This window comes from Typha latifolia, chromosome 8 (genome assembly GCF_019914945.1).
Source record: "Typha latifolia isolate L0001 chromosome 8, TyphaL0001v2, whole genome shotgun sequence".
NCBI classification, from domain to species: domain Eukaryota; kingdom Viridiplantae; phylum Streptophyta; class Magnoliopsida; order Poales; family Typhaceae; genus Typha; species Typha latifolia.
In genome coordinates, this window is record NC_133093.1 from 11,673,578 (window position 1) to 11,693,361 (window position 19,784).

The window sequence follows — 19,784 nt, forward strand, 5'->3', positions numbered from 1 at the left end:
TCAAAACATCGGAACACATAATTCTGCAGTCATCCACAAGATTTTCGATCTTCCACAGAGGCTCATCTCTCGACTTGAGCATATTAACTAGGACTTTGAAGCCTAATCCTAAGACTATGTGAACCGTCATTATCTCTCCCTTGAAAGCTTAATTATGTCATCACCACTTTCATCCCTGTATAGAAAAACCTCCCATTTGACTAATCCGCAGAGGTAAAAGGAGAAGGAGCCATCTGTATTAAGTTTTAGCCTGCAAGAGGTTTGTAGTCAGATGGATGACTGTTTAAAAATTATTTAGGTAAGCAGGTGAGCATTACAGCAACCTTTATTATTAGTCTTATCAGTAGACTCCTTTTCTTATTTCGATATATTTGCAATCTACTGCGGCGGGAATCTTGTCGGGTAAACACAATAACAATTATGTTTGCGATTTTTATTAAAAACACACCTCACTTTTTAATATTATTATTTACGTCCTATCATATAAAAATATTTATTATGAGACCTTTGTATTTTATATTTAACGTCTCAGAAGCATTTTAGATTAATTTTACTCTAACAAATATTAATAGAATAAAGAATATTTTAGTACTTTCAAAATTTAAAAAAATATAAGATATTTCATCATTTGATTTTAAAATCTATTTATTTTTATCTTAATCTACAAAAAATTTATTCAAAAGTAAGGTTTAGACACGTGACAGAAAGTAATATTTTTTTATAAAAAAATTAGCGTGCAATAAAAATAAAATAAAATAAGAACATAATTATATCGGGGTCTAGGTGTAATATGGGCTATGTCCATTGGATGGACTTTCAATATCCTTTTACTCTCACTTGGCTTCCCTCTTTCCACGCGCACCTCTTCGCAGCACTGCTTACAGTCTTTTGAGAGAGAGAGAGAGAGAGAGAGAGAGAGAGAGAGAGAGAGAGAGGGAGAGGGAGATGGCAATGCTCACGGCCAGCTACGCTCTAAGACCACACGCTTCCCTCTCTCCTCTAATCCCCTCCAAGTGCCGAAGATCACCTTCTTCTCTTCTCTCCACAAGATGCACGCACAAAGAGGACGCCATTGTCGCAAACTCACAAGCCAGAGAACCCATTAGAGTAGAGAAAGCTAAGGAAGAGGGAAGTGAGAAGCATGGGGAGACGTTCTTGTACTCGGTTGCTCCTTTCCCGCTGCTCTTTGTAGCTGCCCTGCCCGGAGGTGAGTTGGGTTTATCGTGCTTCGCTGCTGTTTTGCTATGCGATTAGATCGTTCGGCATTGTAAAATTTCCGTCCTTTTTCTCGTTTAGCCGAGGTCACGAGGTCAATTTTTGGGCCTTTCGTTGAGATCGTGAAGACTTTAAATCTCCCCGAGTGGCTCGTGCATTGGGGTCATCCGGGAAACATGGTAATGCTCAATTTGCCCTATGGAATTTTTTTAATAAAAAAAATCGTCTTTTTTTTACTACAATATTCAGTTTAATTTGTTCTTATTCTGCGTTTTGAAATGCAAGTAGCCGGTAAAATCCCTCTTCTTGTCCATGCTTTTACCTATATGTTCAAATTCATATTGATCGATTTATTTGATCATTGATATATCTTTTTCCTCTCATTTTTTTTGTAGGCTGTTGTACTCTTTGCAATGGGTGGTTATGGAACATATCTAGGATTTCGAATAAGATTGTCAGATGATGCAGTAAGTAATATTTGTATACTCTTACGGTAGTAGGGATCTATCTTCTATGGATATACATATTTCTCAAGACATTCTTTCTAACTTACATGCATTAAATCTTATGTCAAGTTGTTACTTCAAGTTTAATCTCCTAATGTTTCATAAAGTGTGCCAAGAAAGTTACAAATTTATTGTGGTTCAAGTCATTTTAGCCTTTTTAGGCAGTACAGTTTCTAAGTATTGTGGCCTTATGAGAATAAATACCTATACATAAATACGCATACATATGTAAATTCCATTTGAGCATGCATGAATACAGAATATCTATCCATTCTACTAAAAAAATAAAAAGTATGCCTTAGGATTGCTTTGTCTCATAGAGCAAAAATTGAACTGCGAGGCAGAGATTGTAAGAAGTAAATAACTGTTCCACTGCACTGACCTAGCGAAATACAACAGGGTATCTCACCGCATATTTGATGTCTTTTCTTTCCCTCTTTTTGAGCAAGATTTCTGTTTACAATGCATTCTAATACTCTACTGAAGGAGGAGAAGGCTAAGGCCAAAGATCTTCATCCTAAGCTCCTCGCCGGGATGTTTTTCTTCTTCGCTCTTGGGGCTACCGGTGGAATAACTGCTCTGCTCACATCTGACAAACCAATATTTGAGAGGTACACCTCTTTACACATAAGGCTAAAGAATCTTATAATGTCCTCAAATGTGAATAATTGAGTAGTTGCAAAACAAAAATGTATCGATCTTTAAACGCCACATACTAATAAATTTAAACACTCATGCCTTGTGATATTTGTTTGCAGCCCTCATGCAGTCTCGGGCTTTATTGGTCTTGCCCTCTTGACTGTTCAATCTATTTTGCCAGCATTGTTCAAGGTATAATACCGGAGCACTATCACACCGTCGTAAATTTGGTTCTAGTGTAAATCATGTATACATCAAACTTCTCTACTATGTTTTCAGGAAAATCCAGGCCTGAGGACTGCACATGGACTCCTTGGTAGTAGCATCATGACCCTTTTTCTAATCCATGCAGCATTTGGCCTTCAGCTTGGTCTCAGCTTCTAATTTACCCCATAATCGCTCTTAATCTCATGGCAATACTTTCGCAATAAACTGAAAGTTAAGGTTGATTTCTTGAAGGAGATGGATCTTTGCACAATTTATCTTTAACAATTAACATTGCTCGCTCTGTACGTTTAGTCAGCTGCTATACTGGTCTTAAGATATAATTTGTCCAGTTGTTCCAGATGCAAATATATCTACACAAGATTATTTTCTATATTGTAAAATTAATTTGTACTTCTGTCATCGGGCTGCTGCCGTTTCTGATGATGTTGGTAGGATATCACTGTTGTATTTTTCTTTTGCCAGTTATTATTTTTGTTTTTTTTTTAGGAATAGTTTAAATATTTGTCGCAGTTTGAAGTTGGAACCCTGAGAAAAACGCACCACCTTACTGAAACACAGAATATCTATATGAATAAACACAACCTGCTTGCTGGTGGAATTCTATGTTAGAGAGACTGGTAAATTATGGTGTTCTAATTAAACCATAAAACAGTCGCTGAGGAGAGTCAATCTCCGAACTTAGCAATAGCAAATCGAGTCGAGACCACTAAAATATCAATCCAAGATATCACAATAAAGATGTTAGTGGACAAAAATTTTTGGATGTTGATCTTCTGTATTGAGTTTTTTTTTTCCTCCCAAATCCAATGTACACTTTTTGTGTGGAGACATTCAAATCCAATGTACACTTGATATTCCCTATTTGACATGTGAGTAATGAGAAGAGCAATTTATAAATTATGCAAATGTATTATATTTGACAGGAATGGTAGCAACGTTCATCCAAATTTACTACCAATTATATTGTCAAATATGATCTATAAGGTTTGCGCCTGTACATCAACACCTGGCGTTCTGCTTCTACATATTTCATCATCAAGCAAGAGAGCACCTGAAAGCACGAAAAGCAAAGACAGGAAAGACTGCAATTAGCCCTAATCCATGCTTAGTCCAAATCCAATTATTAGAAATCCATATTTTGAAAAAAAAAATACAGTGGCACTACAAGTGTAAACTCAATTTGTCGATATATTAGTGAGCTTTGTAGGGCTACTAAACCTCTCAAATACTGTCCCAACTATAACTGTAACGAGCTAAATTACTGTTAAGTTTGAAATTGACAAAGCCCCAAGAATGATAAGACTTTTCCCCCTTTTCAAGTAAGAAATATAGTAAGATCAAAGCATATCCATAATAATAGAAAAGGTAAATAACATGGTTCAGATATCTGAGTGGCCTATTATAAAGAATAGGAAAAGAAAGTCAGAACCTAAAGCTGAACCTGACAAGAATAATTTCTTAGAAGCATGAGATATTGCAAAGCATACAGATTCATTAATCAAAATATACAGATTGTTTACACCAATATGTCCTATGCCTTTGTTAGAGAAATAACTGCTGAACTTCTAGTTCAAGTTCGCTTAGGAATATAGAAGGATATAGCAGAAGGCGCACCTCAATCATGCTGACCCCATTCCTCTGAGATGACATTAATTTAGGGATCAAGCAGCTTCTTCCACCTGGCATAGCCCATAATGATAAGGAAAACAAAGAAACAGCCAGATGAGGTACCTCCGACAAAAGGCCAAAAGATGCCGTTAACGTTGTACCAGCTGCATTGGATGTTCATAGCGAAAGCTCCTACTATGAATGTGTCAATAGCTATGGCGAACGATGCCATGGTTAATATCAGCTGGAGTTGAATAAGTTCATTACGCTGATTGTCAAGTTGGATGTTAACATAGTCTTCAGTGTCATCAATATATTCACGGACCTGTTAATCTCATCGAAGGGGCAAAAGTTTATTATCAGTTAGTTAAGCAGCATGGAAGTCATTGAATAGAGTCAACATGAAAATCCCACATTCCTAATCAACAAACTATGAAGAAGCCTCTTAAGCACTTTCTTTTTCTTCAATAAAAAGAAGCCATCTGAACATAAAACTACAAAAGAAGCCATGTCACATGATCTGAGTTTGCATTCAGGCTTCCATCATTTGATAGCTATCATGCAACTCACTACAGCAAGCAGATCAATAAGAAGCAAACAAATGCACTTGAGAATTGAGATGATTCACAAATAGCAGACTTATTAATACAAAAAACTTGTCCGGTAACAAGGATACATGAATACAAGTGCAAAAGGTCAATTCATGAGAGATTGTAAACACAATTAAAGAAGTAGGATGACATTCTGAGCGAGATAAAATAGTGAAAATGCTCCTGTTGGAACTGCTGTGACTCTTTTGGATTCAACCCCAGCATACATGTATTCAAAGAAGCCATCTAATAGCAAGAGAATGCATCCCGAAATGGAAAGATAAGAACATTCCCTAAATATGTTTGAGATTCTTTTTCTAACTGAGAACATCTATAATTCTAATTACATTACATTACTAGAAAACTAATACTATTTGTATAAAAGGGCCTTCATTTTGGGCACAAGTAAGTACCTGATGACCACTAAAACAAGTTGATAAATTTCTCCTAGAAGAAATACAACTTGTTGAGGACATTTGTCTTATGCTGCTTAATTCTGAAGCAAACTGCAAACATAGCATTATCTGGAGCTTCTTAAATTACACATGCATCTCAAATCTCAATTGCTTCAATCAAAGGACTCTAATGACATTAATCAAATTAAAGGACAAGAATTCAGCCTGTAATAGCATAATTTCAAGGGGGGTGGCAAAAATTTAGCAATAAGTATCACTATAGCAAACAGGCAGATAGCTACGATAAACTTGGTCTGTCACTAGCATAATAAGAATATTTGAGCTCCCTCTAAAAGGAGAAAATTAGTACTAACCGACAAGAGTCTGTTGCGTGTTCCATCCAGCTGCATGAAGTAAGCCTCAAGCAACATCTCAAGGTCCTCCACATCATCCGAATGTAAAGTAGTAGCAATGCTGGCACTACCTTGAATATTAGAGCCAAGTCTTGCAAGATTTGCTCCTGAAGCAATTATACTATTTGAAGCCCCAGAAGCCATTAGAACTTCAAATTGCTGGTTCTGAATTTGCTTTCTTGTTAAGTACAAATGTGCCATATCTTCATTATCATCCAAAAGATGTTCAATTTCATCCCTAGCCTGGGAGCACGGAATACTATTGTATTAGACAACTAAAGAAAAATAAGCAAGTGTAGAAAGAGAAAGAGAAATGAAGCTAAAGACAAAATTCAAGTAATACCTTTTGAACACGTGCAAGCAAACGAGTAAGATTGCTTTTCAAACTCCTCACACGCTCTAGATTCTTAGTGCTAACATTCTTAGCTAGTTCATCCAACACAGGATATGCCTCTCTCTCGAGATCAGTGACTCTAGAGTCCAAGGATGAACAAACAACTTCCAGTGCAATCTCTAATACCTGAAACTCAAAGGGAAGTTCACGCTCAACTCCGTCTGTCTCATTTAAGTGAGACAGATCTCCATCAATTGAATGAATGTTGCCTTGTTTTTCCATATGCCCTGGCTCATTATTCCTAACAGGACTCTTCAAAGGGAGCTGCTGCCTTAATTGGTCGACAAAAGGAATAACTTCCTTACACAGAGGATCTAGCAGAAGTACTTCTTCAGCAGTAACTATGGCCCTAATAAATTCAAGATTAACAACCATAGCTTTCTCCCTTGCTGAGGAAACAAGCCAAAGAAATAAAGATCAATAAACTATCAATAGCAGCCAATTATAATTATAATTCTAAGCACCAAATATCAGTACGTCTTGGATACAATATTAACTTCATAATGTCTTGCATCAAAAACTCAAGCAAGTTTCTTTTCCATCATCAAACTCCACATATTAATCCAACAACATGACACATATAAGCTATCAAAATCCTACAATATTGGTTAATAGATTACACAAGAAAAGCATATCCAGTACCATAGATAACATAAATAACAAGTATTCATCCTGCCATCTGCGACAGCATGAAACACAAATATTCAGTACAAGTCCGTCTAACCACAACAAGAGAAATATTAGATTAAACAACTGATACAACACATGAGGGGAACATGGTAAGAGATAAAATACAGTTTATCATATGGCACTTACAGGAGAAAAATTGGTTAATAGCTCCCTACTTGATAACGCTCATCATATGGCAATTCGAGAAAGAACTACTATATTCCAATTAGTCAATAAGACAACTAAGAACATTAAACATCGATTTAAGATCAGCAAAAACAATTGGATCATGCAAGGAACTCACCGAGGATATTGGAGGAGTGGGAGAAGATGGGCCCAAGAATCCGAAGGTCGCGCGCGGGGATCGCCGCACGCTTAATAATTACGCTCTTGTCGCACTCCAAGATCTCCGACTGCCCCCTGCGATCAAACCTCATCCAGAGCCGCGCCCCGCCGGGCTTCTTCTTGACCCCCTTTGCGCCGCCGCCAGCGGATACGGACGCCGTCGCTTCCGCAGCCAGATTCCCATGGTTGTTGACGACCTTCGCGCTAGGGATCGGTGACGTCGCTGTTACCATCGGCTGCAGCTCCATCCTCTTGAACGATCGCAACTTCTTGGAGAAGGAGAGCGGCTTCTTCCCGGATCGCCTCCCCATCGTTCTTCTCCACCATGGGAATCAAGAAACCCTAGGAAAAGGCTTTGATCGCTTCTATTCTCTCTTCCACCTCTCTTCTCCTTATTTCCCCATTATAGAGGTCGAGATACGGGAGATTTTGAGATTCGCGACACTTTTAGAAAGGTTGGATGTCAATAAATCTCGACCATCTATACTGTATCATGCATAATATATATTATTCCTCTCCTGGAATCCTGTGAGCTGGCTAATGTGAAATTTACATCTAACACCCTATATTGAAGTGATTTAGTCATTGAAACCCCCGTAGTTTCACATTTTACAAACCCATCTACTAGAGCCTAACTGCTTGTTTCTCATTTTATAGAAAGAATAGGACGCTATGTGCAAATTTCCCTATTTCTTCGGATATTTCAGAACCTTAGCCACAGCGCCGTGTCTCCATTTTCGGGGAGCGAGTTAGAAGGAGAAACAAGAGGGAGAGGGAGAGGGAGAGGGAGAGGGAGAGGAAAAAGGAATAATCAATGGCTGCATCCACTTCCCATAATTTCTTCCTCCTCATCTCTCGGACTCGCCACTCCAATTACAACCATCACTTCTCCATTCCTCCAAATTTCCCTTCTCCTTTGGAGCCACGCAGTTCTATCGCTTCCTTGAAGAGGAGCAGCAAATTCTGTCAGTATCCAATTCGGGCGTCCTCAGAAGGTGATTAGATTTATTTAAACCCTTTTGCTCCTGTTTGTTGCATTCCATCGAATTACTACCCTTATAGTGGAAGTGGAGATGGTAGGTAGACCTATAATCTTAGTGAGTCTTATACAAAATGCCAATTTCCTTAAGTGAAAATAAGATGCTCGATAGATTGTCTTAACCAGATCGCTGTATTTATACGTAGAGGAGAGTGCTATTTTTATTGTACATTTGGTGTATCCACATAAACATTGATACGTACCTAATGACACTGCTTTCTCATTTTCAATTATTCCGTTTCACTTGTATTTTTGTCTTCTTGTTCGTGCTAAATGTATAACTGTTATGGATTTTTTTTTGAAATGTAGTTTATATGCAATTATTCGTTCTTTGTATATCCTGCAATTTCTTATATATTATTGAATTGTTGAATAGAAATTTGGTAATATATGACATGCAGGGGTCCCTAGTGAATTATTTGAAGAATCTAAATTCGTTCCCTTGAATGCTGAAGATCCTATATATGGTCCTCCTGTAAGTTGACTTTATATAGATATGTATTTATACTGGTGACTAGTTATGGCAAATAATTTTAGTTCTATTTCAATATTCACTGAAACCTCTGTCGAAAGTTGACAGTTTGCCTACAAAATTAACATTTGGAATAGTATTTTTAAGACGATTAGTCAAGACACTAAGCAGGGCTAGCTTTCTAACGTACTTCTTAGATATTCTTAGATCTAGTCTAGTGGTCCTTCCGAACCTTAATTTCTTCAACTCTTTGTCTATTGTGAACATGTACTTATCACAGGAAAATAATACTAGGCAGTGAGAACACTCGTGATTTGAATCCTTGCATTCTTAATTAGATGGAGGTTCAAATTTTGGAGGAAAAACTAGTGAATTTCCAAAGACCAAATCTTAGTAGGTCGTATCCCATCTTATGTATTAGCTCACTTCAGTTACTACTACAAAACTAGAAAACTCATCCAATTGAATATGTCTATATGTTTGCCACTTCACTCTGACTTAGTGTGGACATTTGAGCGTCTACTACCAACTGCCATGTTATTTTTCCCTACCATATAGGTGCTTGTTTCGTTTCTCCGTTAAATTTAGTATTTCTTGATAATTACAGTAGATCTCTTTAAAATATTTAATCAAGGCATTGCAATTTATCAGGTATTTATGTTTTGACATGATGGAAACTTTTATCATATGTTAGGCTCTATTGCTTATAGGATTTGAAGCGGATGAAACTAACAAGGTATCTCTCTCTCTCTCCCTCCTTACCCCTTCTCCGATGTTCCCTCGTTGTTATTTTTCAGATATTGATAGTACAATGTTATTAAGTTGTGAAGGTGCAAAAATTTTCACTTTGATTATTTCACCCTTGATTTAATTGCTTCCTCTTCCAGGTTCGAGAGCTTTTAAAAGAGCTAGATGGTGACTTCTTAAAGGTAATGTTCTGGCAATATTATTGGGACTCCTTGTTAGTTTGCTATCTTTAACTCATGCAGTGAACTTTACTGATGCATCAACTTGTAATCTACTGCAATTGGTGGCTTACCTTGTCAAATTATTACTTTGCTCTAGTATGTGGGTTTAGGGTTTATGTACTTATTTATTTTCTCTAGTATGTGAGTTTAGGGTTTAAGGTTTTAGGGTTTAGGTACCTATCTTTTGGTAGTGGTATTGCTTTCCCTTCTTTTTATGGTTTATGTGTACAGATAATACTTTTGTACACATTCAATGTTTCCTGATGCAGTGCATGTATTTGTAAACTTTTCATATTCATATACGCTACTTGCATGTATTATTTCTTTATTGCTTGTAGGATAGAGAACAATTTTGTTTTAAAAAAAAAAATTTCTCCCATTACAGGTGATTCAATGTACAGAAGATATGATTGAGCAAACAGTCTGGGATGCAATGCACAATGAACAGCCTGATCCAAAAGAAGTCAAGGTTAACATTCTCATATTTTTCAAGGACAACTTTCTTGTTTGAAACTTATTGTGGACTTCTTGACTGTATTTAGTGGGGTAAATCCAAAGTTGTCATTGAAAACTAATACTAACAATCTGGAAGAAATCTATACTAGATTGATCTCAGATGTGTAGTTTAAATAATACATGCTCTGTCATAGGTTAACATTCTCTTGGCCATTCAGTTCATGGATTACATTTCTTGGGATTGTAACTCTCCTTCAGAAATTCTCAGTGATAAACATACTTTCTTAATTTCAGGTTGCAAAATCATTGCCACGAATATTCTTCCTATCTGGCTTAACAGGTGAAGAGATGATGATGTTCATTGATGCCTTCCAAGAAGCAGGTAAATATGTATATCTGATCTTAACCAGCTAAAGAGATCTACAGCAATATAATTACTGTTATTTCTTCGTAGCTTCCAAACGACTGTCAGTATTAACTGAAAGTTCTCTGCAGTACTCCTGTTTCACTTAATGATCGAGCCATGGATATTTCAACTCTTCATTTTTCACACTCATTAAGGCATTGAGAGGTGTTTCTTGATAAATCTTGATCTCTGTTAATAGATACACAGGAAAAGTCGATCAATATTTTGACCCTTTCTTTCTGCCATTGTAATTCCTAGAAAGTATAAGAATTTTATCGTGATTGCTTTTCTCAGAATGTATATCTCGAAGATAAAGCATAGGTCGATACCGCCTTTATGAGATTAGGAATCATGCTTCTACTTTGGCAGATATGACAGCTTTCTACGTTGATAGTCAACGAAAGTTATTCAGATATTGTTAATTTATCTGATAATGCATCCGCAACGACATAACCCTCATGAAGGCCAACTCCAAACATCTTTTTCTCAATTTCAGGATTGGAATCGGCCGTCTTTGCAGCACTTGTTCCTAATAGTGCAGATAAAATTCTTGGCGATGTGATAGAAGAAATAATGGGAGACCACGACATGCTGGTTTGCTCCTTTTCCTTATTCAATGTTCATATAAATCTATATTCTTTTTTCTGAGATGATGACAACTAATGAGTTTTTTCCAATTTGGTGCAGTCAGGTAAGAAGTCAGATTGAAGAAGTCATCAGTAGAAGATAAAAGCAGATCCACACCCCGTGTGATATTCTGGACAGGAAAAATGATCAGATATCACAGTACGGAGCTACTGCGTCATGTGAATTAGACAAGGAAACATGCTAATTTATGGAAGAAAAATGAACAATGAAAATAAAAACTCGTGCTTTTCTTCTCCACTTGTTTGCGGACTTCCGTGAGTTGTATCTTGTGTTGAATCAGAAGATGACATCGCAGAATGGGTATTTGTATTGCCATATGGATAATATTTAAGTGTAAACTTAGAAAGATTTTTTTAGAAAATAGTGTTCAATGCACCGTTAATCTATTAAATGAGTTATGGTCATTTTTCTTATTGGCCTACCACTACGTGGTGCAGTATATATAATGTAAATATCTAGAGAGAGACAAAGAGTACTAATATTTTCTGTTCGTTCTACCATTGCACAAATTTCTTCAACTTATTTATACTGGACCGGACTTGGTAGATCTCTGCAGTCACCGTTGATTGATTCGAATGCTGAGTAGGATTGGTCCGGCCACGTGTTCCTGGAAAGATAAGTGGCCCTTCATTAATCCAACCTTAACGCCTCTCAGCTAAATCCAGGCCATGCATATCCAATGTTGCAATTTATCGATCTCATTTTCTCTTAAAAAGATAAATTAATTAAAACCGGATAGAGTAATTATATCACAATCCATCAAACCAAACCATTTAATTGGTTAGTAGCGAGTCATGTTCTGTGTTCGCTGCATGAATAAAGTGTTAATGGCTATTGCATGTGGCATAGTTTAGAAGAATGACTATTTTCTAATTAATATGTCTTTTTTTTATATGATGTGGTTTTAAAATTGGTACCGAGAAATTATTATCGGGTGAGAAAACACTATTATAACTATTAGATTAAGATTATAAATTTTAAAAAAAAATTAAAGTATATATATATATATAACCCTTCATATATGGGAATTAAAATTAGCCCTTAGTATTGAAGGATGGTATCATGCAGCCCATAACTGGTTCATTACTTCTTTCCGAGTGTTGTTACATATTAAAGGTAGGATCATGCAAGCCCATAACTGCTGGGACTGACCTGAATCCACTGTGAAGTGATAGCCTGGTACGCATTAACGAAGTGGGGTTTGGGGTTCCAGACTTTGGACTCGTTGCCAACAAGCCATGGCTTCTTCACAGGTAGCAAAATCAATGGATAGGATACGAATCCAGATGTCATGTTTGGATCCGAACCTAAACGCTACCACTTAGACGACAAAAATCTTTCCTTCCCGCTTTAATTTGCAATCCAACCGTCGTCGCCCACAGTAACGCCATTGGTCGATCGCCCGAATCAATGAACAGTTAACACTCACTAGTCTTGTAGTCTTATCCTCTCCCACCCCTGTAAATACTATAATACCTCATCTCATTCTCACCGCATTCGATCGAAAGACAAGTAAATTCCGAACGAACCCAAGGGCTTTTCTAGAAAATATTAAGGAAAAGTTTACGAACACGATTGTAACACCCGTTTATTTTAAATTAAAAAAAAATAATTAGCACACGCGCCATGCGCGTGCACTCTAACCGCAGCGCAGTTGGTTACAAGAGGTGGGAGAGGAGTGCGCCGGAGTGGAGCTAACTCCACTCCGCTGCCCTCTCGGCCTCACCCTATTTAAACCCCCTCCCCTCTCACCTTCTAGGTTGGTTTCACTCTTCAAAATTCATCTCTCTCTCTCATTCTACCTTCCTCTCTTTTCTCTCCCGAGTCGTCGAAGTTTTCGTCGCGGGCAACGAGTCACCGGAGCGTCGACAGCCAACCAAAACCCCTCACCTCGATCCTCGGGTTAGCCTCCATCCCCTCTTTAGTTTAATTTGAAAATAGCTTATTAATCATGTGTAATTAGGAATTTATTTATGTCTGCCCTTCACCGAGAAATTTGCCGATCGGCGGCCTCAGGTCAACCACCCATCGGTCCGGGAAGTTTCCCCGCTTCAACCCCTTGCTGTGTGTACCCAAATTGGATACCCACGGGGCGCGAGGGAGGCGATGCCATGTCGCCTCCCACCACTGGGTTTCCTTGGCGCAAGCGGCCACCACCGGCGGTGGTGGCCTCACTCGTCAGCCTCAATTAACCCACCTCTTCACTTGGAAGAGGTAGGTACCCGTGATGAGGGCTTCGAGCCCACCTAGCAGTGAGTCGGAAGCTCCATGGCCGACGGCCATGGAGTTCCTCAACTCTTCCCCTCCAGCCACACTGGTCGGAGGTTCTGGGCACTCCTGCACCTAAGTCGACCTAGTCGACTTGGGGAGGAGTTGCCGGAGCTGGGGGCTGCCGGTGACGGGGATCACCGGCAGCAACACCCTTTCTCCTCTGGTTCTTCTTCTCTAGCGAGGAGACGAGGAGAAGGTGGGGGTTGGGCCAACCTGCACCACTCTTCTGGGCTGTGGCGTGGGCTGCGCTGCAACCCAAGTCCTCAGACCCTCTCTAAGGTCTCGGTGGACTGGGCTCTGGAGCCTAGTCCACTCCCTTAGTTTCTGGTGGGCTACGGTAGGCCCATAGCCCACCTCCTCATTCTGTTTGGATGGGCTTTGGAGCCCAGTCCACCATCTCACCTTGCTGGACTGGGCCAGTCTAGAGCACATTAGAACTTGTTGGGCTGCGGTGCAGCCCACCTCCTCATTCTGTTGGACTGGGCCCTTGAGCCCAGTCCACTATCTCTAGTCCAGTGGGCTGCAGGTAGATCTGTAGCCCACTCTCTCTCTCTCACCTAATTTGCTAGGCCTTGAGCTCAACCCAACCTTTAACATTTTAACCCTAGACTAATTTATTATGAGTCTGTTATTTTTCTTAAATTATGTTAGCTACATAAATTGTAATTATTATAATTTTCTCAACCATGTTATTAATAAAATTAGGAATTATACAAAATCAAAATAGGTATTTAAATTTATTAGTCTTTTTAATTATCTTCACACTTACAATGTGAACGACTCTAAATGACCTTTATTATTTTTAATTAAGACAAATAATATCTCGGACCTAGAAAATCAAACTTACATTTATACAACAAGATAGTTAGTTTCTAAGTCCATTAATCTTATGTTTATTTTATTTATAAATTATTAGATTTGTTATTGTGCCGGAAGGATCTTGAAATTCAAGAAGAGCCGACTGATTAAGGGAGTAAGACGGATTCCAGAAATATCCCAGGCGAGAAGAATTCTATAATAGTCTACGAAAATGCATACTTATGTCATTTCTTATTTGTTTTAATCTAATGTCGTTTATTACTTGTAAAAATTACATGATATTTTATTCTTGCATTTAATTACGTGTCAATTCTTACTTGCATTATTTATCACTTAACGCACATATACGATAGACTCTATACTTGTTATAATACTGATTATTTGATGATTATGTTAAATGAATAATAGAGATCATGGCACCACGTGCACGTATCATTATTAGTCAAATCTCAACTAGGCACTGCCCATTTTACTCGCTCAACCTAGGATTAAGGGTAGAGTGTAGTATATATTTTATATTAGTGGTCTACACCTGAGGTCGGTAGCTGGTGGAGCATTCAGGTGATTACCGAGGACGCGGGGTCAGGGCGTCTATCGAGCTGTGTGCTCTTAACCACCGCATGTGATGATTCCGCTCTGAGCGATGATTACTAGAGCAGTGATGATGGGTCTACGACTAGGGTCCTTAGTCTGATGGCCACAGACAACCGGTCATATGCAGCGTCGCCGGGCATGTATGAGCGATATTACCGCTAGATAACTAGTTCCCCTTGATTTTATGGTGCTTTGTGAGATATGTCATTATGACTCGACTTCTGTGTGGATTTCTATGTAAAAAGAGCTAAAATGATGTAAGTTATTAAAGACCATAATGTACACTTTCTCTGACATGTTGAGTTTGCATTATTATTTATCATATAATATTCTTAAATTATTAGTGGATTTTACTTGGTGGGCCTCGTGCTCACTGCCATTTTGGTGGAAATATTTCAGAGCTGATTATGGAGGATGCGGATATCGAGGAGTAGCAGATTCATTCATCTATTTTAGTATTTGTTTATTCTACTATTTTTAGTTGGACTTAGCCCCTACGAGGATATTTATGTTTAAAAATTTGTGTTGGATTTGTATTTCTAGAGGCTTGTTGAGACCTGTGATATTATAATTATGGATTATTTGTTATATTATTATGGTACTTCTTGACTTATTCAGATAATTCATGAGATTATTTCACTGACGGTGACGTGAGAATCACGTGAAAATTCTCCACGTGAGAAACATGCGAATTTGGAAGTGGATGTTTCAACGATGCTGCCATACGCGAGCACGGCGGAAGCGGAGGCGGCTCTCGGGAGGAGCCTCAGGACTTTCGAGCCGGTCTGGTTCCACTACTCCGCGCGAATGCCGGATTACATCCTATTCTTCCACAGTTTCCTCTGCCTTTTGATCGCTTACACTTTGGCTCCTCTCCCCGTGGCCTTCCTCAATGGCCTATGGACACTAGGCAGAGATCCTCTTGTTTGACATTCCGACCATCGTCGGCCCGGCCATCGCCCCCGGCCACACCATCACCTTCTGCATCTGGATCATACTCCGCCGGTTCGAGACCGTCGATATTCATAAAGGGTGGGTACACTACTACTATGATTATATATTTATACATATTAGTTTTAATACAAATAATAATAATAATAATTGATTGTAGAGAAATAAAATCACTCAATATATTGCATTCCACTTTTTACCTACTAAATAGTAATCAGGTTTGTTGCAAAATATTTCCTCCACTCAAATCCTTAATTAGAGATTATGGCTGTGCTGTTTACAAATCGAACTTTTAATTTATCTCATTTAAGTCCCGCTAAAGCAATTAATTTAGAGTACTTTGTCTGATTTGATCATGACAGTATATATAGTTTAGAAATTAGAATGATAGGATGTAAAAGAAAAAGGGTTTTATTTGTAAATATTCCTAGACGATCAGGTTCGACCTATAGATATATCCAACACATCACTTCCTGACCTCAGAAAGGACCACCAACTTGACCATAAGCTATGGTCGCCCATGCCAGCTTAGTTTGATTCAATCAGATAAACACTAAAATAGTAAAACTTGGGAACTATCTAGATGTTAGTATTTCTGAGTCTAATCTGCTCATCTCTCACGGTAAGGATTAAAATTTTGTATAAGTTGATTCATCCATAGACTTATTTTGATCCTGCTCATCAGTCTTCAATTTCAAGCACACATAAAAAATCATCAAATGCACTCGATACATTAGTGCGCATCCGACGGTGCGCTCGAACCGACTAGACACTAAATGCGAACATAGAAGCTATTATTAGTTTACAATCGAAATACATAGGTTGGTATTAGAAGTCTTTGTAATTTAATTGTGTTTAATTTTTTTTAATTTAGCATATAAAACTAAGTAAATATTTTTTTTTATAATAACACATCACATTAAAATTTATTATTATAATAAATAATAATTAAATTATAAAATACCATTGGTTCAAGAATCGAGATCCTTCTTTTCTTTCAGGTATCAGGAATAGTAGCTTTCGAACAATCTTTATTCCTTTATCTTTCTATATTAAGGCACTCCATTTGGATACTGTCCGATTGCAGATTCATTCATGTAATTAAATGCTTCCTAGTGTTAAATGACAATAGCTAGCTGTCTAGAATTTAAGGCTTGGAGTACTCAAAATCATTAATAGTTGCCAACTCCCCCACTCCCTAGCATGCATGGGATAATTTAATTTCTTTTTCAACTCTTTTTCTAGCATCAATCATATATATATATATATATGTATGATAAGAGAGTTGTCCATTTAGAGGTAAATATATTTGTGCGAGTGTGTGAAGCACTAAAATATTATAAGTATTATTGAAAATTTTGACTCTTGTAGACTTGGCATTATAGTTGGTTTTTGAAGAATATTTATGACTGATTGACGATTGTTAAAATTAACTAATATATGTATATAACTAATATTTCTGATTGATTTTACCAATAATTTTTGCCTTGCATAAACTAATATTTTATTTCTTATACAATGATATTAGTAACATTAGATAGATTTCAAACTATTTTAAGCAGTTTTATATGAGAAAAAATAGTATTTTCTTACTCTAAAGTTAGTTTTAATAATAATTTAAGATAGATTTAGCCGACATAATGATATTTTTAAAAGAGCTCAATAATTTTGGTGACAATTGTAATATTTTAAAGAATACAATGACAATTATGGTAGTTGTTTGAATAATAATTATATAAAAAATCTCTTCAAAGAACAATGTATCAAAGCAAAGAATGATATATTTGTTATCCTACAGTTATGATTTCCCTCTGAATCCCTTGAAGTATATCCCCTTCTATGGAGGACCAGAATACCATGACTACCATCATTACATTGGAGGCCAGAGCCAAAGCAACTATGCTTCTATCTTCACATACTGTGATTACTTATATGGAACTAACAAGGTAAATAAGTTTATATTATTCACAATTATTTGAAAGAATAACATATGTATGTATGCTGACATTAAAAGTTTCTTTGTCATATCTATATATCACAAGGCACGCCAAGTAAAGGTAGCTCTGGATCCTTTTGTTCTTGTAGATTGATCACTCGCATGCTCTTTATTCTGAATACATTGAGATATGATAAGAAAATAATTGTAACAGTTGGAGCAATGGAGAAGTACTGGCCAAAATGGAGAATTTAATGCTACGGATTTCGACGACGAGAAGTCCGACTAGGCCTCAAATTTGGTTTCAGCTACTGCATTCCAATAATTTTCTTCTTCAATGTGAAAGAGCAGCAAAAAGCGAAGCAGCAAGTGCACGACGAAGGCGTGGAGAACCCAGTGATTTTGGATGACTGCTAGGCTCGGCGCTTTGGGAATGTGATGTTGCCATGTGAAATGAAATATAGTTTTATCTTGATTCCTCTGTGTTGCTTTAAAACTTTCTTTTATTAATTTGTTGGACTTGTAAGCCCTCTTTGTCGAGGCAGTTTTAGTTTGTAATTGTATGCTTGTGATAGGTGGATGCGTTCGACTCTCTTCTTGTTTGTATGGTGCTGTTCTTTGTTCTGTTTGCTTTTGATGGTGGTTTGGAGGGGGGTTGATATACTATGCTGGTGATATCTTGTATTGTGATCTGAATGCAGGGTTAATCTATGATGGAGATTAACTATTCTATATCTCAATGAAACAAGGTTGCAGCCTTTTGTAAGGAAAAAAAAAATAAAATAACCACAAACTTGTCCATAAGCAAGGGAATGGTAGCCAAGAGCTGAAACATAGTTCTAACCTCTGTCGATCGAATCACTTGCTTCATTAGATCTTTTTCGATTTCAAACCATTTCTGACACACATGACACATGGAGTATATTACAATTCTAAGGTCTGAGGTAACTGTTTGTCAAACATAAGATATATATATTAATGATGTTGGATGTTACAATCTGATTACAAAAAGTCACAAATAATTCGATTAAAATGAATTAAATAAACTTACAGATTACATAATATAAAATTCTGAATAGTCGAGTCTAGTGTTGGACACTATCTCCTTAAGACTAATTCGTCCTCCACCAATTATTTCTGGAACAGTGGACGTCGGTCTCTCAAAATACAAGAACTGTCTTGCACTGGTATAATCCTAGTTACTAATAAAACTCCATAGCAAATTAACTACAGACGAAAGAGGTCCACGAGTTGGAGAAAGATAGAGAGAGAATTTGAGTTAAAAGTATTCTTCTTCTCTTCCACGAGAGTTGAAAGCTTTTAATGGCTCTCAAGTTCCATTTAATTTGTGTGAAAGGAACAAGAGTTTAAAATTGATACTTTTGCTTAGTTTACAAGCTGTGATACTTCTGTGCTTTTAGGGTTGACTTAGTCATGTTGTTTTCGAGATAGACCACCAGCTGGTTTTTAAGGACTGGGTCGTAAGGGTTGAAGTCTTCTTTATCAAAATAAACATCTTGAACCAACCGCCTTTATGAGATTAGGAATCATTTATGCTTCTATATATGTTTATGAATCTATCTAAGTTGTTGAGTCAATTGGAAAGTTGACTAGATTTGCTCCTTCTAACCAAAGAATTTAATTGGTTAGTAGCGAGTCAACGTCTGTGCAGGCTGCACGAAATAAAACGTTTGGTCATTGCATGTGCATATACTTTGATAACGCCGGGTTCATTGCTTCTTTCCAAGTGTTGCATGCAGACCATAGCTGGTGAGGGTGAGACTGACGTGAATCAACTCTGAAGTGAGAGGCATTAACGAAGAGGGTTCGAGATTTCTGGTCAGATTTGGAGTCAACTAGCCGTGCATGGTGGCCGGCCTCACAGGTGGCAAAACTAATGGCTCTCTCAATCCTAGCTAGATCCGACCCGGATCCAAGATGTCAGCTTTGGATCCGAACCTAGCCACCACTATAAATTCTTTTATCTCCATTCTCACCGCATACGATCGAAGACGAGTAAATTTCGAGAAAGGTTTAATTACGAACGCGATGCTGCTGGGACTGACGTGAATCCACTGTGAAGTGATAGCCTGATACGCATTAACGAAGTGGGGTTTGGGGGTTCGAGACTTCTGGTTTAAGTTTGGGCTGTTGTGCTAAACGCTAATTGGGGAAAGGTAGCGAAAGTGAAATCCTTCAAATTGCTAGTTGTAGAGATTTTT

General features: G+C 37.6%; 4 protein-coding genes across 5 annotated transcripts; 3 read left to right on the plus strand and 1 right to left on the minus strand.

Annotated features, from left to right (window-relative positions):
* Positions 1-834: 834 nt before the first annotated feature.
* LOC140793623 (uncharacterized) lies at positions 835-2,987 on the plus strand. The gene is made up of 6 exons (XM_073145206.1): positions 835-1,207; positions 1,297-1,394; positions 1,611-1,682; positions 2,208-2,332; positions 2,480-2,552; positions 2,640-2,987. The coding sequence occupies exons 1-6, from the start codon at positions 946-948 to the stop codon at positions 2,742-2,744; spliced, it is 735 nt and encodes a 244-aa protein (XP_073001307.1). The 5' UTR covers positions 835-945; the 3' UTR covers positions 2,745-2,987.
* Positions 2,988-3,333: 346 nt separating this feature from the next.
* Positions 3,334-7,481, minus strand: LOC140793622 (putative magnesium transporter MRS2-G). The gene is made up of 5 exons (XM_073145205.1): positions 6,962-7,481; positions 5,938-6,377; positions 5,556-5,837; positions 4,203-4,521; positions 3,334-3,639 (listed from the first exon to the last, which is right to left on the minus strand). The coding sequence occupies exons 1-4, from the start codon at positions 7,311-7,313 to the stop codon at positions 4,243-4,245; spliced, it is 1,353 nt and encodes a 450-aa protein (XP_073001306.1). The 5' UTR covers positions 7,314-7,481; the 3' UTR covers positions 3,334-3,639; positions 4,203-4,242.
* Positions 7,482-7,690: 209 nt separating this feature from the next.
* Positions 7,691-11,404, plus strand: LOC140793275 (uncharacterized). 2 transcript variants are annotated; one of them, XM_073144658.1, is made up of 8 exons: positions 7,691-7,997; positions 8,443-8,516; positions 9,208-9,249; positions 9,401-9,442; positions 9,867-9,950; positions 10,232-10,319; positions 10,840-10,937; positions 11,031-11,404. In XM_073144658.1, the coding sequence occupies exons 1-8, from the start codon at positions 7,817-7,819 to the stop codon at positions 11,049-11,051; spliced, it is 630 nt and encodes a 209-aa protein (XP_073000759.1). In that variant the 5' UTR covers positions 7,691-7,816; the 3' UTR covers positions 11,052-11,404. The 2 variants fall into 2 exon arrangements, with proteins under 2 accessions (XP_073000759.1, XP_073000758.1); XM_073144657.1 differs by having other exon boundaries at positions 7,725-7,997; positions 11,035-11,404.
* Positions 11,405-15,389: 3,985 nt separating this feature from the next.
* On the plus strand, positions 15,390-17,851 carry LOC140794376 (very-long-chain aldehyde decarbonylase GL1-10-like). Its single transcript, XM_073146387.1, has 3 exons — positions 15,390-15,599; positions 17,453-17,572; positions 17,777-17,851. Exons 1-3 carry the CDS (start codon positions 15,390-15,392, stop codon positions 17,849-17,851), a joined length of 405 nt encoding a protein of 134 aa, XP_073002488.1.
* The last annotated feature ends 1,933 nt before the right edge of the window (positions 17,852-19,784 follow it).